Source organism: Hevea brasiliensis, chromosome 11, assembly GCF_030052815.1.
Source record: "Hevea brasiliensis isolate MT/VB/25A 57/8 chromosome 11, ASM3005281v1, whole genome shotgun sequence".
Classification (NCBI taxonomy): domain Eukaryota; kingdom Viridiplantae; phylum Streptophyta; class Magnoliopsida; order Malpighiales; family Euphorbiaceae; genus Hevea; species Hevea brasiliensis.
This window is the reverse complement of record NC_079503.1, coordinates 57676764-57697436: the sequence shown is the minus strand read 5'-3', so window position 1 is coordinate 57697436 and position 20673 is coordinate 57676764. Positions and strand designations below refer to the sequence as shown.

At 33.1% G+C, this 20673-nt stretch overlaps 1 protein-coding gene across 5 annotated transcripts; it reads right to left on the bottom strand.

The window, feature by feature from the left end:
• Positions 1-9606: 9606 nt before the first annotated feature.
• On the bottom strand, positions 9607-20006 carry LOC110672004 (protein SUPPRESSOR OF FRI 4). Of its 5 annotated transcripts, XR_002498191.2 has the most exons (9): positions 19649-20006; positions 18882-18982; positions 15997-16120; positions 12859-13271; positions 12361-12515; positions 12213-12266; positions 12097-12132; positions 11303-11504; positions 9607-10184 (listed from the first exon to the last, which is right to left on the bottom strand). XR_002498191.2 is itself a non-coding variant. In XM_058130067.1 (8 exons), exons 1-8 carry the CDS (start codon positions 19840-19842, stop codon positions 11433-11435), a joined length of 1149 nt encoding a protein of 382 aa, XP_057986050.1. In that variant the 5' UTR covers positions 19843-20006; the 3' UTR covers positions 11211-11432. The 5 variants fall into 5 exon arrangements, 4 of the variants coding, with proteins under 4 accessions (XP_057986050.1, XP_057986049.1, XP_021690352.1 ...); XM_058130067.1 differs by lacking the exon at positions 9607-10184 and having other exon boundaries at positions 11211-11504; XM_058130066.1 differs by lacking the exon at positions 9607-10184 and having other exon boundaries at positions 11211-11504; positions 12097-12266; positions 19649-20005.
• Positions 20007-20673: the final 667 nt, after the last annotated feature.

Genomic DNA, 20673 nt, shown 5'->3' with positions numbered 1-20673 from the left:
TGATTCTTCTTGGTATCTAATGGTTTTAAACATCATCATATGCATGTCCAAGACCATTAAACAAGCTAACTCAAAAAGATAAAATTGTTTACAAAAAATAGAATTTGTGTTCAACCCAAATATGAACAGACACTCAACACACTTGTTTGAATTACAATAATTTTCCTTTGAGTTTTACTTGTTTCTAATTGCATCTCATGAAATATACAAATGTCTCAAACTGCCTATAACATGAATTGATTTCCTAATGGCAAATTAGGGTGGGTCTGATACCAATTGAAAGAGGAATTGCACCAATTGTAAGAACAATTCATCAATAGGTGCAATCATTAGCAATTTAAATTTTTTTTTATATAATCTAGGGTCTCAAGCATTATGCAACCACATTAAGCTATTGAAAAATACATCATTTGGTCTCACTAAATCATAATTTAAATGCTAATTAGCCTGATTGCCGTTAGAAAATATTTTCCTCAAAATTAAACAAGTTAGGATTTTAGAGAATTTCTTACCCAATAGGCATAGAATCAAATTCTTAACACCTTATCTGGGAAGCTAGGCCACCAATTGTTAGCCTTTTAGCTTGTCTACACAAGCTCCTTGATCAACTCAAAATTCCTTCCTTAGCCTCCTTATGGTTCTGCCAACAACAAGAAGGGAGGAAGAGTATGTTGTTTTTGAGTTTTCTCTCTTTGGAAGTGGTGAAAAACACTTTCCCACTTATAATTCAAGATCAACAACACTTAGTGTTCTTGAATTTTTGTCTCAAGGATGAAGATGAAACTAAAGAGAGAGAGTGAGAGGGGAGAATGGCCGACTATGGATGGGATGAAGAAGAAGAATTAATTTCTCTCTTATCCCTTTTACAAATATATTAACTTTATATTTCATATTAGCTAACAAATGCTCACTTCTAATTGGATAATAAAAAATGTTGTTCTAATCTAATTGGTGCACTTGTCAATGCTTAATATTAATCATAAAATTAAGACTTGATTAATCAACATTAATCAAGCTATTTAATTAATTAATCAACCATTAATTAATTAAATTTCCTCTCATATTTGACCAAGTAAACATGGTCAAACTTTGACAAGTCAAAATTCATCTTCTTCCATATGTTAATTTTCAAGTTTATATTTAAACACTTTAAACATTAGCTTGAATGCAACCATTGATAAATTTAGTTTGAAGTCATACTAGGGACTTTGTAATCTAATTGCAAACTAAATTAATTAATTCAATTAATCAATTTAATAATTTAATCAATTAAGTAAATTAATTTTGCTTTGATCAAATTGCTCTTATGTGTATAACTTACTAGGTTCATTATTAATTGGCAATGAGAACAATATTAACTCCTTAATATTATTGGAATCGTTCCAAACTCAAAATGAAAATTCCTTTTCATTCAAGTTCTCATAAGCCATAGTTGAAATCTAGCATTATGTGCTATGACTATCCAATTAGTTATGAATTAGTTCTCCAATTCATGAACCTTAGATCATACATACCATGCACTAGAATCTCTCTCTTACAAAATCCCAATTCAAGCTGGAGTTATAGTTTATGTCAAACTCCAATTGTATTGAATCATATGTTCTCTTTTGATTCTAATTCTTGATTAATAAGACTTACTTGTTAGAAACTCTTTTTTTGTCTAAGTCTATCTATCCTAGCCAAGAACTTGAATTGTTAAGAACAATCAAACGAATATAGGATTTTATCCCTATTTACTTAAGGTAACGGATCCTATCTTGACTAACACCTATCTCTATATATAACTAGTTGGAGTCAACACATGCCCATATACTCATACCTAGTACAAGTATGAAAGCAGTATTATACTCAAACCACCTATATACAAGATAACTGTATTATCTCAAGTCAAGGGATTATATGCACTATTATGATCTAGATTACTTTGTATTGACAAGAGTAAACTCTATGTACAAGTCATCTTGTGTCACTGGTTCAACCTACTTATCATATAAGTGCCCACCATGCTTGTCATATGGTATGAGACTCACCATTCCATCCTATTAGTATCTCATACTAATCCATGGAAACAAACACAAGTGACAATCTTTCTAGATAACTCATGCCCAATGAAGGATCCTAGATTGTGAACCAAATTTATAATACTTGTACTAGATAGTTCTGTTTCTCATATTCTTAACAACTTAATAATAGAACATCCAATAAGATATCAAAGGGCCTTTTCAAATTAAATTCAAACCATTTGAACATAAATGAAAAGAATAATTGCCATTAAATAGGAATAATTATTTACATGATACAGTACAATGATATGCTCTAGGGAATATCACTAACACCTGCAAAAATATTTTCATAATTTTTAGAGCAATGGAGATAATTATTCAGACTATGGAGGAGTTAGGGACTTGAACTAGAGTTTGGAGATCTAAACTTAGATTAGATTTCTTATAGGCACCAGATGGGCATTACAACTGTTGTTGTGGGCTAGAGGACCTGTGTGTTACTATTGTTGTGTTTTCTTGAGGGGGTTAGGTTTGATTATAGAGGAGACTCTGCCAAAATTTTAGTAAGACCTTAAAATTTATTATTGCTTTTATAGTTTAAATTAATTAATAATTTCAGTTAGTCAATTGATAGAGATCATCGCATTAGTATCGGTGATTGGAGCCAACCGTCTTCTTCCTTCTAGTTGGACCAGCTACAGTTAGGTCAACTAGTCTATGAGTTGGATATTGATTTTTTTTATAATTTTAATATTATTTATATTTTTATATTTTATATTTATTGGTATACTCATGCATTCATTTACACATATGTAATTAGTTATTATATCATGAGCATCTCCTAATTGTTGCATTCTAAATTTTTTGTGTTGTGCTGCCTTGTGATAAGTTAGAGCATATATATATATGTATTATGGATGTGAAATCCCGGGGTAGATATGGCATGAGAAATTCATTGACTCTTGTGGATATGGATATGGACCAGCGAGGAAAGTATGACAGATATACAGATCAACTGACTCTTACCACTGCGGGGTAGATACGGCGCTATATATCACTGACTCTCATAAAAAAGTTTAGGAGAAGATGTTGGATTTCAGAGAGTCAGGGTATGAGGTTGGCTCCCAATATGCATTATGGGTGCATGTGTAGCTCTAATTTATCCTCTTATGCGAGGATTGGGCGATTTATTTGTTTGATGCATTTTTATTAATAGAATATTAGAAATAGATAGTTATACAATTTATAATTATAATCAAATATCTAAACTTTCTTAGTCAAATGCTCATTCCTGTTCAATATAATTTTTTCCCTAGGTTATAGGAAAGCATTCTTTCTATAGAGTCTAACATGCATTTTTCTTCACAAGTCATTGTACTACTTAATAATAGTTTTCACTTTGTTTAGTTAATTATTTACTTAATTGTTCATTTTACTCTTAGAACTCCATTGTGACACTAATGTATATTAATTATTGTATCATTAATTATTTAATAATTGAATGGATTATGTATATTAGATATCAAGGTGAGTTAGGCTCCCCTATATGTGTATGTATGATGGCTTTTGGACTAAGATAACCCAAATTTAATTATAATATTTTATTTTTATCTTGCATATTGGGCCCTAAGTTTGAGTCTGATTATGGGTTTTTGAACAGTAAGACTTACTGTGGGTTTCGAAGGCTTTATGTTGACCTAAGTCCTAGTGCTGATCCGACCCATAGAATCGGCTCGTGACATTATAATTTTAATCATTAAAAAATATTATTTGCTAGTTAAAAAAGTTGAAAATTAAAATTTTGTTATAAAGAAAGATATTGAAAATTAATTTAAAGTTACTTTTCAAATTTAAAGTTTGAAATTTTCTATTTGAAAAATTAGGATATATAAATATAAAATTTTATTTTTCAAATTTCTTAAAAAAATTTTAAAAGAAAATTCTAATTTTTCACAATTCCAAGCCCATAATATTTTAAAATCATAATTTAAAAAAATTAAAAAAAAGAAAGAAAGAAAGAAAGGAAACGTGACACATATAATAGAAAGGGCAAAAGAAATATAGCAAAAGTTATGGGGTTGAGAATAAATATAACCTAATTGGACCAAAATTCCAAACATTTATGTTATTTCTTAATTATTGTCAAATATTTTAATTTTGGATAATAAAGTCCAATTTTTGAAATTGTCCTTTTGCTATAATTATACTCAATCTCAAAGGTTGATCTTTATTGTTCAAAATTAAAATGTTTGATTATAATTGGGAAATAATGTAAGCATTTGGACTTTTAGGTCCAATGGTCATGAATAAATAAAAATCGAATGCATCATTTGACCCATTACCTTTACTTGAAAAGCCACTTGACAGCCCACCTTTATTTGCATCTCATTTTGACACTTGAATTTTATAAAAATGTAACAATTTAACCCCTAACCTTTGCTTGGAAAGTCACTTGGTACTTCTTGTCACACCTTACCCCTCCGTAAGGTATAACATGCTCCTGTAGTACACCTAATGAATTACCGTACTTCACCTACCAGTAACCCAAAATTTTAAAACAATTTACGATCATTTTTAAAGTGGTGAGCAATTTTGACAGATATTAAAAACCTTTATTTGAAGTCAAATCATAAATCAAATTTTTAGATATTTAAGACCTCAGCAATTTTTACAAAAATTTTGGCAGGGTGCCGGCTGTATTTTGAGAAAACAGTTCTTCAAACTTGAAAAGAAAAACACTCTCAATATAGTTTCTCAACCACAACTCCAATAAACTCAATTTCATCTCATAATCCCATACAAGAAGCTTAATTCACAATCAAACGCAATTTGATTTAAACCAACACTGAACCATTTAATTTCAATCTCACAAATTTTCAATGTAAAGGAAATAAGTTATCATTCACAAAATACAAGAATTTAAATATTTACATTCATTGAAGTACTAAAATTAGTATAACAAAACTTTATAAGTAATTAAAATCTCAAACTAATATTACAGTAATTTGTATTTGATTACATTCCAAAATAATATTACAAAAGTATTTATGCAACTGCTCAAATGAAATTACATACATATAATTACATGATTACATCAAAATCTAATGTACAAGGGTATACCTATAATATACCCGAAGCTAGTCCCAATGTGTCTTCCAAGCGCAGCTTCAAGTGATCTCACTCAGCTGCTCTATCCTTACTTCCACCTGCGATAGCATACAAAGCTATCACTGAGTGGTAAACTCAGTGGTGCACAACTATAATTTAAAATATAATACAATATACATTGACAAAATTATAATAAGAATTTGGAAATCCTTTAATTCATCAAAATTCCAAAAATCAAAATAAACGCTGCCAATAATATAAATCATTTGTTCAAATGACCTTGATCAATAATCACAATTTATCAAATCATAATTAGACATTTAAAATAATCCCATCAATTTATGAAAATAAAGAGTAAATTTCACTAAAATCAATTATGCACAAATCTCATTTTAAAATCACCATTGCTCATTTTTCCAAAAACCATTCTTAATCTCACTAACTTTATGCAGAACTAATCCGTAAGGGCCAATATTCAAAGTGATTCTCACTCCCTATGGTCGGGGAGACCGAATTGTACACATTACATCCACACAACAAATTACTTTCGAAAAGGGTCAAGTTAAACTTAGATACAACCTCTAATGAGAGGAGGATCTAAGCATGTGTACATACCATGGTAATCAAAACAAAGCTAACTCCAGTGTCTCCTCAACCAATGAGGGACGATAATAACATGTCAAGCATTTGTAGTGAAATATAAAATAACATCATAAATTTTATTATTCTTTTTGTGAGCATACAATTCAATTCAATGTCAAATCCAATATCCAATCATTTTTATGCCCATCACAATTCAAAACATATTTTATCCATTTCCCATGTAACCATATTCTAATCATAATTTTCCAGAGCAAAATTCTTTTCAATCCATAATAACAACAAAATCATAATTTAACCATTTCCCAAAACTAACTCATTCATAATGTAACACATTTTCATAATTGTTGAAATAAGTTCAATGCTTAAGAAACACAATGCATAAAGAAAATAAACTCATTTAATCAAAGGAAATATGCAAAACATTATAAATGGAAAACTAGTTGTGCACAAACCTCTTTGTTGACTTCTTTTACTCCAATTTTCATTTTTACTTCGAAGATCCCTTTCCAACTGAAACACATAAATTTAAAGTATTTTAGTACCCATTCAATCCATTTCTAATAATTAATTTCAAAAATTTCTTTGCAGACTTATCCTACTCATTAAGGTCTATAAATTCGGGTCATTTATATTTTTGTGTATAGTGGCACTATTTATGGCACTATTTAAGTCAAAATATTGACTTTTTCCATCTAAATAGGTTTATTAACTCTAATTTCACCCACATACCACATTTTGGGTGTCAAATTTGTTGGCATTGATTGCCATTCCAAATTCAAAGCTGCCTAAGAGAAATTGCAAATTTTTAGTTTTGGATCACTATTTTCTACTGTTCTATTGGTCTAGTTACTGTAGGAATTTGGCTAAGTACCCTTCATCAAAGTTGTTCCTTATTGTCTTAGATTTAATTCCCTTTTTGAATCACTCCATTTGGAGTTTTGTAACCCAAGTTATGCCTATTTTCTAAGGCTAGCTAGATTGGTTACAACCCAGAAATTTTGGGCAATTATTGGTTCTGGCAATTTTGAGCAACCAAATTTGGTTGACAATTCAACTTGGTTATGGGCAGAATTTAGGTTTGTGTTCTTCATGAAAGTTGTAGTACTATGTCATAGCTTTCTAATGGTTCAAAAATCAGGTCATTTGGACCTTTCTACACCAAGTTATGGCCAAATGAACAAACATTGTTCATTTAGTCAATTTTTCTAGGTTTAGAATTGGTTTCCCAGATTTGGTCATTTTTTGTCATTGTAGGTTGGTTTTTTTGGCAGGGTTTCTTCATCAAAATTGTGGCATTATGTGTTTAATTTCATCTCCAATTAGCCTTACATCAATTGGAGTAACAGATTTTAACTTATAACTGTTTAAGTGGGCAGGGGTCAGGCTATTTAGATTGGGGCAGCATCACCTTCAATCCCACTTCAATTCTCATGCATTCAATCAACTCCCAAACATACCAATTGACCAATTTAAACATCAATTTGGTCAACTAGCATCAATTACTCAAAGTCCCAACTTTTCTCCAATTCCATAAACCCTAATTTCCCAATTCATCATAATTCCATGAAATTTGAGTTCACTTAGCATTCTAACCACACATACCACATTATTTAAGTGCTAATTCATGTTTAATTTAACTAAACACCATCAAATCCAATGCCCTTACAAGCTGGTCGAATTTTCTCTTCATCATACCAATTGATTTCTTTTTTTTTTTTAAGTTAAATTTCCTCCTAACAAACTCAATTACAAGATTACTTAACAAATTAAGATGGAAGGAAAACTTACCTCATTGGGCAGAATTTATAACTCCCAATTCTCTTCAATTTCTTGGATCTAATGGTTGCCAAGCTTCCTATCAAGGTCCAAGGGTAAATTTTAGTTCAAGTGGCTTTAGGGTTTATGGTGGAAAAGAGGAGAAATTGAAGCTTGAATGTATAACAATGGTGGTTTTGTGAAAGAAAAATGAGAGAGAGAGGAGAGGAGAGGGACGACTAAGGAAGAAGGTGAATAAAAAAAATTGTTTTCTTTTTATTTTTAACTTTATTTAAGTCATAATTATCTCTAATTTTCATAATTTATAAATTTAAATTAATTAGGTCGTGCATGTGTCATGGGAGTAATGTCATAAATCCCTTTTCTTTTCTTTTCTTTTCTTTTCTTTTCCTTTCTTTTTCCATACTTCTTCAATTTAATTCTATATTTCACAATTTTAATTTATCACATTTTATTGGACGGTTAGGCCAAAAGTTACTTCTAAGGATGAATTAACTAATTTGCCCCTCGCCGGTCTGATCCGGTTTATCAATAATTTTGTATTTCTTCTGGAACTTTGATTTAATTATTTGATCTGGTTCTCTACTTTTTTTTGTGATTTTCATATTTCCCCTAGCTTCATAATAATTCTTAGGCCTGCGGTGTCACAATGCCCCGTATGAAAATAGGGTTATAATTGACCTCGCAGTCACTGCCCGGTACGGTCACCCATCGCTGTGACCCCCGACTCATTTAACCTTTTATATTCTATTTTTCTTATTTGTAATTTACCTTCTGGTAATCACTATTAATTTTTATTCAGGGCTTTTCTAGGTGACTTTAATATGGTTCTAATCCTCTTAATTGTCAGGATCGAAACCGGTCACCGAAACAGTGATTTGCACAGGACTATGCATCTAGGGGTGTTACACTTCTAATTTTAGTTGAATTCTGTTTGACACCTAAACTTTATAAGAGTATAACTATTCAACCCTATAATTGGTGACTTGTGTTAATGCTCTTTGGTGAAATCAACATTAGTGGGGGAACTCTATGACGACAACATCGACGACATTAAGGACCTTTTTCCCTCTTGGTGATACACTATAGGATACAATATTTGAGTGGCCATACTAGCTATTTTCAACAACCAACACAAGCAAGGAAGGCACTGATCAACTCCTTCGACCCTAGCTTCATTTTATGATCAATGGCGCTCAATTCGGTGGAGTTTTCCAACGAGGAAAGGAGAGAAAAGAGAATTAGAGCAGTTATTATAATTTTTAATTTCACAATTATATAAATTTTAATAATAATATTTTATCAGCTTTAAATGCCTAAATAAGCATGCATTCATGCATTTTGTTGACTAAAATTTCAGAAATTTATAGTTACACTTTTTATAAAATTCAGGTGTTAAATGAGATACAATTAAATGTGAAAAAGTGTCAAGTGACTTTTTCATGCAAAGGTGAGAGCTTAAATAGTTACACTTTCATAAAATTTAGGTGCTAAAGAGATACAACTAAAGGTGGGGTACCAAATGACTTTTCAGCCATGAATAAACACATTATAGGGATAGGCATGCTACTTCTTTCGTGTATACAATCCTATTTGCATGAAAATTTTATTCATATTTCAATGAGTAATGATAGTAATTAAAGTAGTTTTTTCTTTATGTATATACACCTCTAAAAAAATTTATTTGGTAATCGAATCCTTACTTAAACTGATAGCTCCTCAAGTAGACCCCATGTTAATCCCAAGACATTAACCTCTCAATATTGGAATTCGAATAGTCTTATTATTCCAAAAAAAAATCTACTATTATTTTTGTAAAAAGTAATTCTTTGAATACTTTCCTTTTTTAAAAAGTAATTCTTTGAATACTTTGCTTTTTTGAAAAATCTTTCTTTTACAATACATATATAGATCCAATCACGATCATATAATAAAAACAAAAAATCTTTCTCAACCAATCGTTTTGCCCCCCTCATTCCTCCAAAATCAAAAAATTTTCTGTTTAAATTTTACTTGCCAGTCTAATGGTTAATGAGTTACTTGGGTACCGCTGAAATTTTTCTTTTTATCCTAAAGACAAGAGCATATATTATATATTGAATTAAAAAAGCTTGAATCCCAGCACAACATAAGGATCAGATAAAGCCCAAACCCTATAGAATTACAAACCAAGACCGAAAAAAAAAGTCTTATCTAACAACTCTCAACCCAAACCAAACAGGCTCACAACACACAGAAACCTAAATCAATTCAAAAGAAAATTGGCCAAAGAAAGAGCATGCCGTAAGGGATGATACATAGCCACCAACGAACAGACTTTCCTGTGAAGCCAAAACCATACAACCCACAAGGGAGCCATAGACAAATGCTTCCCCAAAACAACACCCAGAAAGCACAACTGTAGAAAGATCCCAAGATCATGAGGACGGTAGAGCCTTGATCATGCGAGACCAGTAAAGCGAAGCTTGGACAGGATCCTTCACCCATTGAAAACACAAAAACTCAGGCCTAACAAAATAAGAGAAGCGAAGCATCTTCATAAAACCCATATGAGAATGGTAGTGGTACGTCTCTTCAGAATCCTACTCACACTTTCTGTCAGTGTTGGAGCCTAACGAGTTGCCCAACAAAAGCTCCTTACATCCCTTTTTTGCAATGGAGCTCCAGCATTGATGTATAGCCTCCTTTGTGTACCTGCAAACATCAAAACATGTAGACTTGAAGCAAAATACATTATAGCTAAAAAAGAATATCAATAATGGCACTTTCTCAGTGAAGGACAAAATACCTATCTACAACCCACCTAGTGGCAAAGAGAGCAACCCACAACCAAATGAGAAGGAAGAGCCACAACTGCTGCTCGACATAAACAAAAGACCTATGCCTCAAGATGAAGAAACTTTGTATAGAGAAAGTTCTTTTAAAACAAGAGAGAGGAGCTCATTCACAAGGCCTTGATTTTGACGTACCACCAATTGTTTAGATCAAACCGTCAATTATCAACTAACATCACTTATTTTTCTTCTAAGTTTTAAAAAACATTGCTTAATCCTTATACTTTACTAAAATATTTAATCCATCTATTTTGAAAAAAAATACTTTTAAATCCCTATATTATTTAATCCTGAGTCAAATATTTCTTCCCAACTCAACCATTCAATCCCGAAGCAAATATTTCTTCTCAATTCAACTATTCAATCCCTATGATTTCAATAATACAATTGTTTAACCTTAATAATTTTAAATCCATCAACTATTCCATACCTACCTATAATTATTCTCTCTCCTTCAACTCACCTGACTAACAAAAAATTTTACAGCAGAGATTAAACTATTCACAAACTAAAAATAAAACAACTGAATTATCTATTGTTTAAAATAGAAAAACTAAGCAATTAATTTTATTAAAATACAATAACTAAATAGCTAAAGAGTAATTTTCCCTGAATATATTTGCATTTGTTACCATTAACCAAACATTCTCCGCAAAGAAAACATCAATCATTTGGAGCAAAAAAACAAGTTTCAATTTGATGAACAAGGGAAATTCATTTCGTTCAACACCAAAATAAATAATAAGCAATTCTAAATCACAATGTCAAACCCCGAAAAGGAGGAATGAAAAAAAAAATTAAAAAAAAAAATATCAGCAACAGCTTGTGAAGGCATACTTAAATTTAATATCCTAACAGACTTGTGATAAATTAACAATAATAATAATAATAATAATAATAATAATAATAATAATAATAATAATAATAAAGAAGCAGAATCGGATGTTTGTTACATACTAAAGAATGGCTCTCATCTACCTCACTTTCTAAAGAATATACATAATTGGTTCTCTCCAGAATCCAAGCAATGTTAACTATCACGGGACCACCTTGTAGTTCATGTGAATTCTGCATATATCCAGCGATGATACCATGGTCACTAGATGATCTAAAATGCCATTCGACCAGCAAGCCTGCTTTCCAGTATCCTTCTATCAATGGCTGCATCAATTGAACTCATCTGAAAAATGCATCAAAAGAAAGGTTCAATGTATGAACTGCGAACATAAATCAGTTGACAAACCAGATATTTGAAAGCTTGGTCCTATGCAAAAGATACCAAACTTTGCAGAAGAAGCTGACCTGGGCCAAGTCTGAATTCACTGTTCGACGATAAAAATAAATTGTATTGATGCTACAATGAGCAAAAATCTGTTGGGTATCATCTTGTTCCACCCAAACCCCGACAATTTGTTTGGAGACAAAGCATAGGGCGAGTAAATAATACATAATATTTTAAATCAGTAAATACATGCACTCCTTAACTGAGAATGACGCTAGGATCGAGATTCCTCGAGTTGACTCCAGCAAGCTTGTCAAAATAGAAATTACTCACTACCAGCATAAATATAACTACACAGTTACACACCCCCTTGAATCTTCAGACAGCCACACATAAGGTGGCAATGGTAATGGTATGCAATCGAGAGAATTGCAGTAAAAAAGAAAATAGCATGTCCTCAATCAATGACATTGAAATTCAGAAGACACTGACTCAGAGGCACACATCTTTGATAAACAGAATATAAATTGGAAATTCATACAGTAAATACCTCTCTAAATAGGTGACAATGTGCAAACAACTGTATCTGAAAGCACAAGCATAAAGCCTACCACAGGTTAGATGTGCAAACCAACTCCAAATATTACCAAGGTAGCCATAACTTACCTGGCTAGTTTCATCATGCACCTGATACTTTGATAATGACATTCTTCTTTCCTCCTATAAATATTTAAACACATAAGCATTTACAATAACTTTAAATATTCAATAATACAAGAAAAAGCTCATCATCCCCAATGCAGAAGCAACTTACCATGGACATTGCCTCGTCATCCCAAATTAAATAGACCTCATTAACAGCCGGCTGGGTCACAGGAGCTTTGTTAGCGATTACAGGGGGTGGTCCAATAGAAGGACCACCAGTATTTGGACCAGAGGCATACGAATGTGAATTGGCTAATGTCCCACCTGCAGTAATAAACAACATTAAGGATGAATGTTTCAGAAAAACAGCAGACACAAATTTCCCTATAAGAGCAATGGCACAAAAGATATAGGATCCCATAATGGGAAAATGCCACTCCAGATGTTCATTAGAAAAAAGAACAACAAAATAAAAAATTACTGCATTATTTCATGTAGTCAGAGCTTACCCTTTTATTTTAATAAATATTACAGTACCAGAAGTTAGAAAACTGTTTTATCAAAAATCTAGAAAACTGTTTTATCAAAAATCAACCACAAATCAAGTGGCAGAGAAAATCTGAAAAAATATAGTTTAATATCAATAAAAAAGGGACAAGAAACAAACCTGGAATACTTGCATGGTAGCTAGTTGTCAGAGAACTGTTAGCTCCTGAATGCACATCCACAGAACCTTGAACATCTGCAGAAGAGCTTGATGGAATATTTGTTGAAGGTAAAGGAGTAGAAAATGGTGAACTCTGAGGCAAATTATTGTTAACAACAGGAAATAATGGTTGAGATACGGGAATAGGTGGTGTGGATGAGGTCAGTCCTGGAGGAACTTGTGAAGGTTGGCGTGCAGAGGCTGTAGATAATGGCAGAGGAGGCCTCGCATTATGCACTGGGAACAATACCTGCAGTCCATATCCAACTGGAGCAGGAGCTGGAATTGAAACTGCAGGAGGTTGTGAGAACCACGGCTGTGGCCTAGGAGGCACTGGCCAGCCAGCAGGGGGAACCGGCACAGCAGAATTGTAACTATTGCCAAAATTAAGAATAAAAACTTCCGATGAGAAGCTAAATCACATACTCCCTTTACAAACAAAAAGACCGCATGAGATGAGCTTTCCATACTATTCCTAGAAAATGCTGCCATGAACAGACAAACAAATGTGGGTTTTGCATAATCTTAGTTCCTCAAAACTTAGTGTTGGCGCCCTCATTCAATCTGATGAAGGCTAGTTGTACATGGTTTTGAAAATGGTGACCAGTCCATTGTAAATTAAGATTGGAAATCAGAATCCACAATAGACATTATAGACGACTCAGAGCAGAAAATAGTCAAGAAAATTATGGTGGACAATTCAGGCACCAATAATTGAAGCTATGGTGCAAGAATTTCTGGAAGAACAAACAAGCAAATCTAATAATATCATGCTGTTGCATAAATAATCTACCATGAACCATTGCATACCTGTCCCTCTGGTCAAAGCCTTCCCCAAAATTAACTGAGTTTTAACCCTTCCATCCTAGAGCAATCCCTGGGTCTCTGGGACCTCTGGAAACCTGCCATTTTCAGGCAGGACAAACATAAAGCTCAGCTAACCCACAACCACCTTAGTTACATTATTGTTCCAAGTCAACCACGGATAACAAGTTCTAGTCCTAACCATACTCAACTGCATGTAAGTGCACATGTATGTGCATCGATTGCATAGAGATCTGAAAGGAACATCGAGCCTGATTCATTTTGGGCTTAGCTTGAGTTGAGGTAGCCTGTTTATGCTTGGTATTGCTTGAATAACCTACAATTAGTTGAATGAGCCACTACCTCCAGCCAATCATTTATAAGATGATCTGGCTGGTAGGTCCTGCAAATATTTATGCATCCATAAATTATTATTTTTTTTTATGTATATCATTATTTCATTACATTGTATTTCACTTTTGGATATCTTACTATAATTACAGTTTTCAAACAAATATGTTAATATGTTATGTAATGTTTTCTAATGTAGGAAACTTAGAACACACTATTTGTTGAACTTATTTTATTAAAAGGTTTATCCATTGAGATTTCAACTAAACAATTAAGACTTCTATTAAAATTTTCACTTAAAACAACTACAATAAGCCTTAATCCCAAACTAGTTGGGGTCGGCAAATTTTTCACTCAAAAAGATTTAAAAGAAAAATATTGTTCTCCTGTCATTTCTTTTTCTTCTCCAATCACAGTCATAAGATCTTGAAATTTAAAAGAAAAACGAAGAGGGGGAAGGGGGGAACAAGAACAGCTTCCGAATCATACTGGAGCTCATTTTGAGTTCCAGATTGAGCATGAGCACAATTTTTAAATTAGTGATCAAGCTAAGCTCAGGATCACCCCAGGCTTAGCTGAGGCCATTGACAGTGCTACCTATAGTGCTCTCCCCTTTCACCAAATAAACAAAAAAAATAATAGATGGCAAAAGATGTCTTCCTGTCCCACCATTTCTTTTTTTCCATAAATAACTTGTTGGATTGCTACTTAAGATGTTGCACAATATGGCATGAATGATCAGCACAGTTTAAGTGTGTGTCTTTGTGTATCTGGTAAAACCTTAGTAGTTATAACATTTAACAATCACAATATATATATATATATATATATATATATATATATATATATATATACATACATAAAAAATAACCTACAGCGAGCAATGGTTTTGTATTTATTAATTTCTTAACTGCTTCTTTTATACAAGCTAGAACTCTTCCATATGGAAACTCTACTTCAAATAAAATTTAATCTCCTTGTTTGACAGATGATAAGTTCTATGTACCAAGATTCAAGCTAAGGCAAACACGTTTAGACCAAACCTTAAATGTATTTGAGAAAATTCAAAATTATGATAGCAGACAGTGTCAGTGTTGTCAAAAGCGCTAGGCACCCTTAAGGAAAGAAGGTCTTCCATTGCCTGAGGCACTAAGTGATTGCTTGAGCGAACCGAGGCCCCAATTTATTCTAAAACAATAAATAATTAAATATACAATGTAAAAAAAGACCAATATATTACACAATCAATAAATTGCCAAATTTCATATTCATATTTCATGTTTTAAGTTTTAAGATTAAAAGCATTCCTTTAATAACATAAAATGTTAAAACAAAAATCATAAAGCACATAATATAATTTAAAATTCTAGATGCATTGTTCAATTTCATTCATTATGTCATGCAAACTCAAAATCCTAATTGTCTAATCATCGTGTGGATGCCAAAAAGGTGAAGACAAATCAGGTTAGCTTTTTCTCTCTCAATTTTTTTTTTTTTTTTTTTAATTTCTAGCGTTTTACTTTCCTGGGAGCGCTTGGTGACGCCTCCCCTGGGCGCCTAGGCAGCGCCTAGTTGAAGGCGCCTCCCCTGGAGGCTTCCCAAGCAAGGTGCCTGGATTTTGCCTCACACAGGCACCTCTTGGCAACACTGGACAGTATAAGAGTATTAATACATCACAAAACAGAGTGTTGTACCATGCACAGATGAAAAAAGCGCAGCTAATAATGACAACGCATCTACATGAGGCATGTCCCTATCAACGTTCACTACAATATCACAGCAAGCGCATCTACTGCATGCATTCAATGATTCAAATATTGCTTGAAAATTGTTCATATAAAATAATAGTGACCATGATCAATGCTTGCAAATGATAAAATTTAAGCATAAAAGTGTGAGCAATCTTCTAATTCTAGCAAACAGAACAGAAGTATGAAAACATACATTGGCTGCATTGCACCTAAAGTTTGCGCAGCATATCCAACACCCAATGACGCTGGCACTACACCACCAACAAGCAGAGCAGATGGAACATCCACTTTGGCAACTTTTGATGGAGCCTCTTCTTCTACAAGAAATTTAATATTTTCAGCAAGGAATAACTTGCTATGCACAGTATATCAAATTTTATGTAAAGCATAATGGCACACAAACTCTACCAAGTCATTTTTTTATGAGACCAAAATAACAATATACAATACAGGTTATGTACGTATTACTCCTCTCTAGTTTCTAGCTCCAAGCAAGATAACAGGTTAATATAAAACAGGGAAGGAAAAGATTATATAATGATCTTTTCTCATAGCTTCAAATAAGGCAAAAATTCCAACTATTGCAAGAGCAGTATAAAGAAGTCAAAAGACCTCCAATTTGCATTTCTACACAGATGGCAAAAGAATACACAAGTCTAAGATAAAAGCAAAACACATCATGTAAGTAAGGTGTGCAGCTCAATTAAGGGTTGCGCGTTAACATTAGCCAAACTAACTCATTAAAGTCTGTTCTTCATTTTATTAACTACGATATAACAAGGTTCTCAACTAGAATTGAACCAAAACAAACTAATGCAGATAAAGGCCAAGTACTTGAATCAAATCAATCCAAACTAAATAAATAAGTTTTCTTTTCAAAGGTTACAATCACATACATCAATCAAAATCACGCCATTGTGAAGTTAACTAAATACAGCCCAGTCTAAAATTACTGGTCGCTACATAAACCTGTCTCAATTCAACACTAAATATCATTTACGTTGGGGAAGTATTTTGATAGCAAAGGCAACGAAAATACAACGTATACAATGTAAAATTATCATAAAAGCTAGAGTCCCCTCTCTTCCTCATTTTCAGAATCATCTTACCCACAGATTCGCTTATCACCTGGATCAATCACAGTTATCTCACCACTGAAAAAAATCTAACCTCAACTCACAGGATCTTCAAGCCACTAAGCCTTTTAAATTAATGGATAATATTGATTTACATAACAGTTTGCAAAGAAACTGTGTGACAAAACCAAAACCAATGCTTACACTGATTGCATAATACTTTTCAAACTGAACCACCATATTGAATAAGAAAATTAAAAATGAACACTGCATGGGTGACTAATTCTTCCAATCTTCCTAAAATGACTCAAAACTACACCACATGAACGAGAAACAAAATTGCAGCCAAAAAAAAAAAAACAAGACCATTGATTTTACCATGTTGATTTCTCTCTCAAGCAAGACTTGTTGAGGGCCTTTCAGTATCAATTTTGTTTTCTGTTTTTAGTGATGTTTGTCCAAACTGAAATTTTGTATTTTGGAAACATGTTCATGAAATGGGTAAAAACCACTGAAAATGGTTTTACTTGTTTTCGCTACATATTTTTCCTCTTAAAACCTCATGTAACAAAAATAAGTATGTTCTAACAATATAATTTCATTTGACTATTTAGACAAAAACCAAAAGCAACACCCATGCCAAATGGGCCCTTCCTGAATTTTTAAGCCTAATGTTAACTCGGTCTCAATTTAATTTTTTGTTTTATAAAATAACCTCAACAAGTTACAACAGTACATGTCTCAACTAGCACATGCCTCAGCTTTATGTCATGTAAAATGCCAAAGCCATGACTAAAGAGCTAAAAGCTACAAGTTATCACAATTTTAAATGAGTTTGACTTTTATGCAAACTTCAAAATACAGAGAAACAATTGCCATTAAATTTCTTATACTGACTAAAACTAAGCTAACTCACAAGTTTAGAAGAATGCCCATTCTAACTCCAATTGGAGATTGGAGCAATCCACAATCCAAGTCACATTCTCTTGACCTTGCAATCCATGATGAATGATAAACCAGAAATTATATAAAAAATAAAGAGAGTAGGGATAAGAAATTATATACAATCCCAAATCTCTAATTCTATAAATGACCACCTGCAAAGCATGGAAACGGCTATGGATGGAGTTTCCCCATTTCTGAAACGTTTCCAGCATGAAAACAGCAGGGCACAGCAAAGAAACGTTTCAGGGCTATGTCCGTAAATTTCAAAAGGTGGAAACCCGTTTCTTCAAAAGAAAAATAAATAAATAAATAAATAAAAATTGACCGTGTCGCTGATAGAGGAGAAGAAGAATAAGAAGAAGAAAGAAGAAGAAGTAACACTTATCAAAGGAAGAACACGAGGAAAACCCACATGTGTGCAAGATAGAATCCTCAAAAAGCATCACCACCGACAAGCAACAATCCCCAGATGAATAACGACCAAAACACTAAAAACATATGTAGAAAGGAATTGAATGGGACGGGGCAACAAGGATGGATTGACAAAAGAAAATTTGTGAATATTTTTAAATTAATGAAGAGAGTGGGCTGGGCTGGGCTGGGCTTTAAACGTTGGGTAGATCCCAGATTAGTGTGTTTAGTTTGGAATTCTAGGCTAAGTTAAAAAGATCATTAGATTAATTTTTGACCTAGTTTATATTTACTCCCTATTTAGGGATTAAATATTAAAATTATTAAAATCCTACTTTATTTTTCATTAAAATTTGTTAAATATAAAATTTGTGGTATATATATATATATCCCAATACTTTTAATATTTACGTGTTTCCCTCACGTTTCTGTTTCCTATATTTTTGAGAATTCAATTTCCTTGCGTCCGTTTCCACGTTTCTGTTTCCGTGCTACATAGATGACCACACATATCTTAAAGGGAAATGTACAAACAATGACATATCACTCAATCAACTTAACTTAGAATGATTTTCAAATCTGCGCAACCATTCACATACATAATAGAAAATAATTAACTGAAAGCAACATGTGTCAAGCTCCTTACCTTCTTCTCCATAGTGTGCAGCCAAGATATCAGGTGGGATCCCTTGCATTCCATATATTTCAATATCAGTTGATTCTCTTCCATTTTTTGCATTGGGAACCCTATACCCAAATCATTACCCCCAAGAAGATCAGTGAAATTGAAACATTAATTAAACATATAAAGCAAAAAAAGGTATGAAAATTACTTTCAGCTAAAAACAAAATAAATAAATAAGAAGTGAAAGGCAAAAGAAACCACAAAATTCGGTTACTCAGTTGCTATGAAGTCATTGTAAAACTTCAATTCTAAGATTTCCAACATATTTTAAGAGTGTGTGCACGAACAGCACTAAACTGATCCAATTAAACTGGAATCAAAAGCTCTCGAGGTAAGGATTAAATCTTTCAGCAATTCTCTCATCAAAACTTGTGCCTCAACAATGGAAGTATACACAGAAACTTCTATTATCAATTCCAAATATTTAGTAACCAATTTTACCACGAAACAATTTTGTTCCTATTTCATCCTCATATGATCAATATAATCCCCGAAAATTTTTCAAAAAGCAAACAGCAGCCTAATCCCCTATAGTTAATGGAAAATTTTCCTCATCCTCATATGTTAATGAAAATTAAGCAAACAACCCACTTTGTTCCTAGTTCATCCTCACATGTTAATGAAAATTTTTCTGATTCTGAAGAATACCAAATCGAAACAAAGAAATGCAAACCACATTCTCAATCAAAAAATAAAGTTTCTCTGGAATTAGATTGATTGAAGAGTACTTGGTGACGCTCTCTTTGTGGACCTGGAGGATATGGATTGCCATGCCACCAGCAGTGGAGAGCTTCTTGTGGCAGACATGGCACTTGAAGTGCTTGGCCTTTTGATGCTGCACTAGAATCTTCTCGTCATCGAATTCCCTATCGCAGTAATAGCACCACACCTTTGACGATACTCTCTTCTTCTTCCTTCCCATTTTTTTTTCCCTTCTATTCTCTTACTCTCTCCCTCCCGCGAGCTCAAAATCTCTCCTCGTCTTCTTCTTATTGTTGGATGGCTCTGAAGTATTCAATTGTCGGATTAGGGTTTCGATTTTAGATTAGATCGCCGCGATGACGGCTATTTATTGAGGAATCCAAAAACCCGCTTGCCATGTCATCGTATATGTGGTATCGCTCGTGGGTCTCACATATATATTTTGTGACAAAGTGACACCTTAAATTATTACGCCTTTACCAATCCACGACATTTTTAGCAGCACCATCTATATTTGTTGACATGGCATAAATATTCAATTAAAAAAATATATTTTTATTATAATTATGGTCCTTCCATCCTCCTTCAGCTGTCACATTTTCCAAATCTTGAACACTGCTCTTGTCCTCCATTGCAAACTTGAAACTCTTTATTGAGGCACGTATAGGTATCCAACAATGTGAGACACCATGGTTCTGTTTCATTACAACACATCAACATCAAATAACATTGCTGACACTAGAGTTGGTGGGCGAGACCAATAAGGAAATGGAGGTGGTTATGGTGATACTAATGGCAATTCAAAATATGGAAATGAAGCCCGGAGGTCTAACTTTGCAAGTATCTGGTGGTCAGGGTGGTGGTCATTCATGGTAGACACTACAACAGCAATTGGTGATGCCTTAAGTTTTGTAGGAATTCATATTCAGGCATCTATTCATATTTCAGTAGTGGTCGAACAAACGTATCATGGCAGCAGATACTGCGAATGGTTAGATTGCTTGAAACCTCAGTTGTAGTTTGCAATGGTTTCCTCCTAGTTTATAATAGC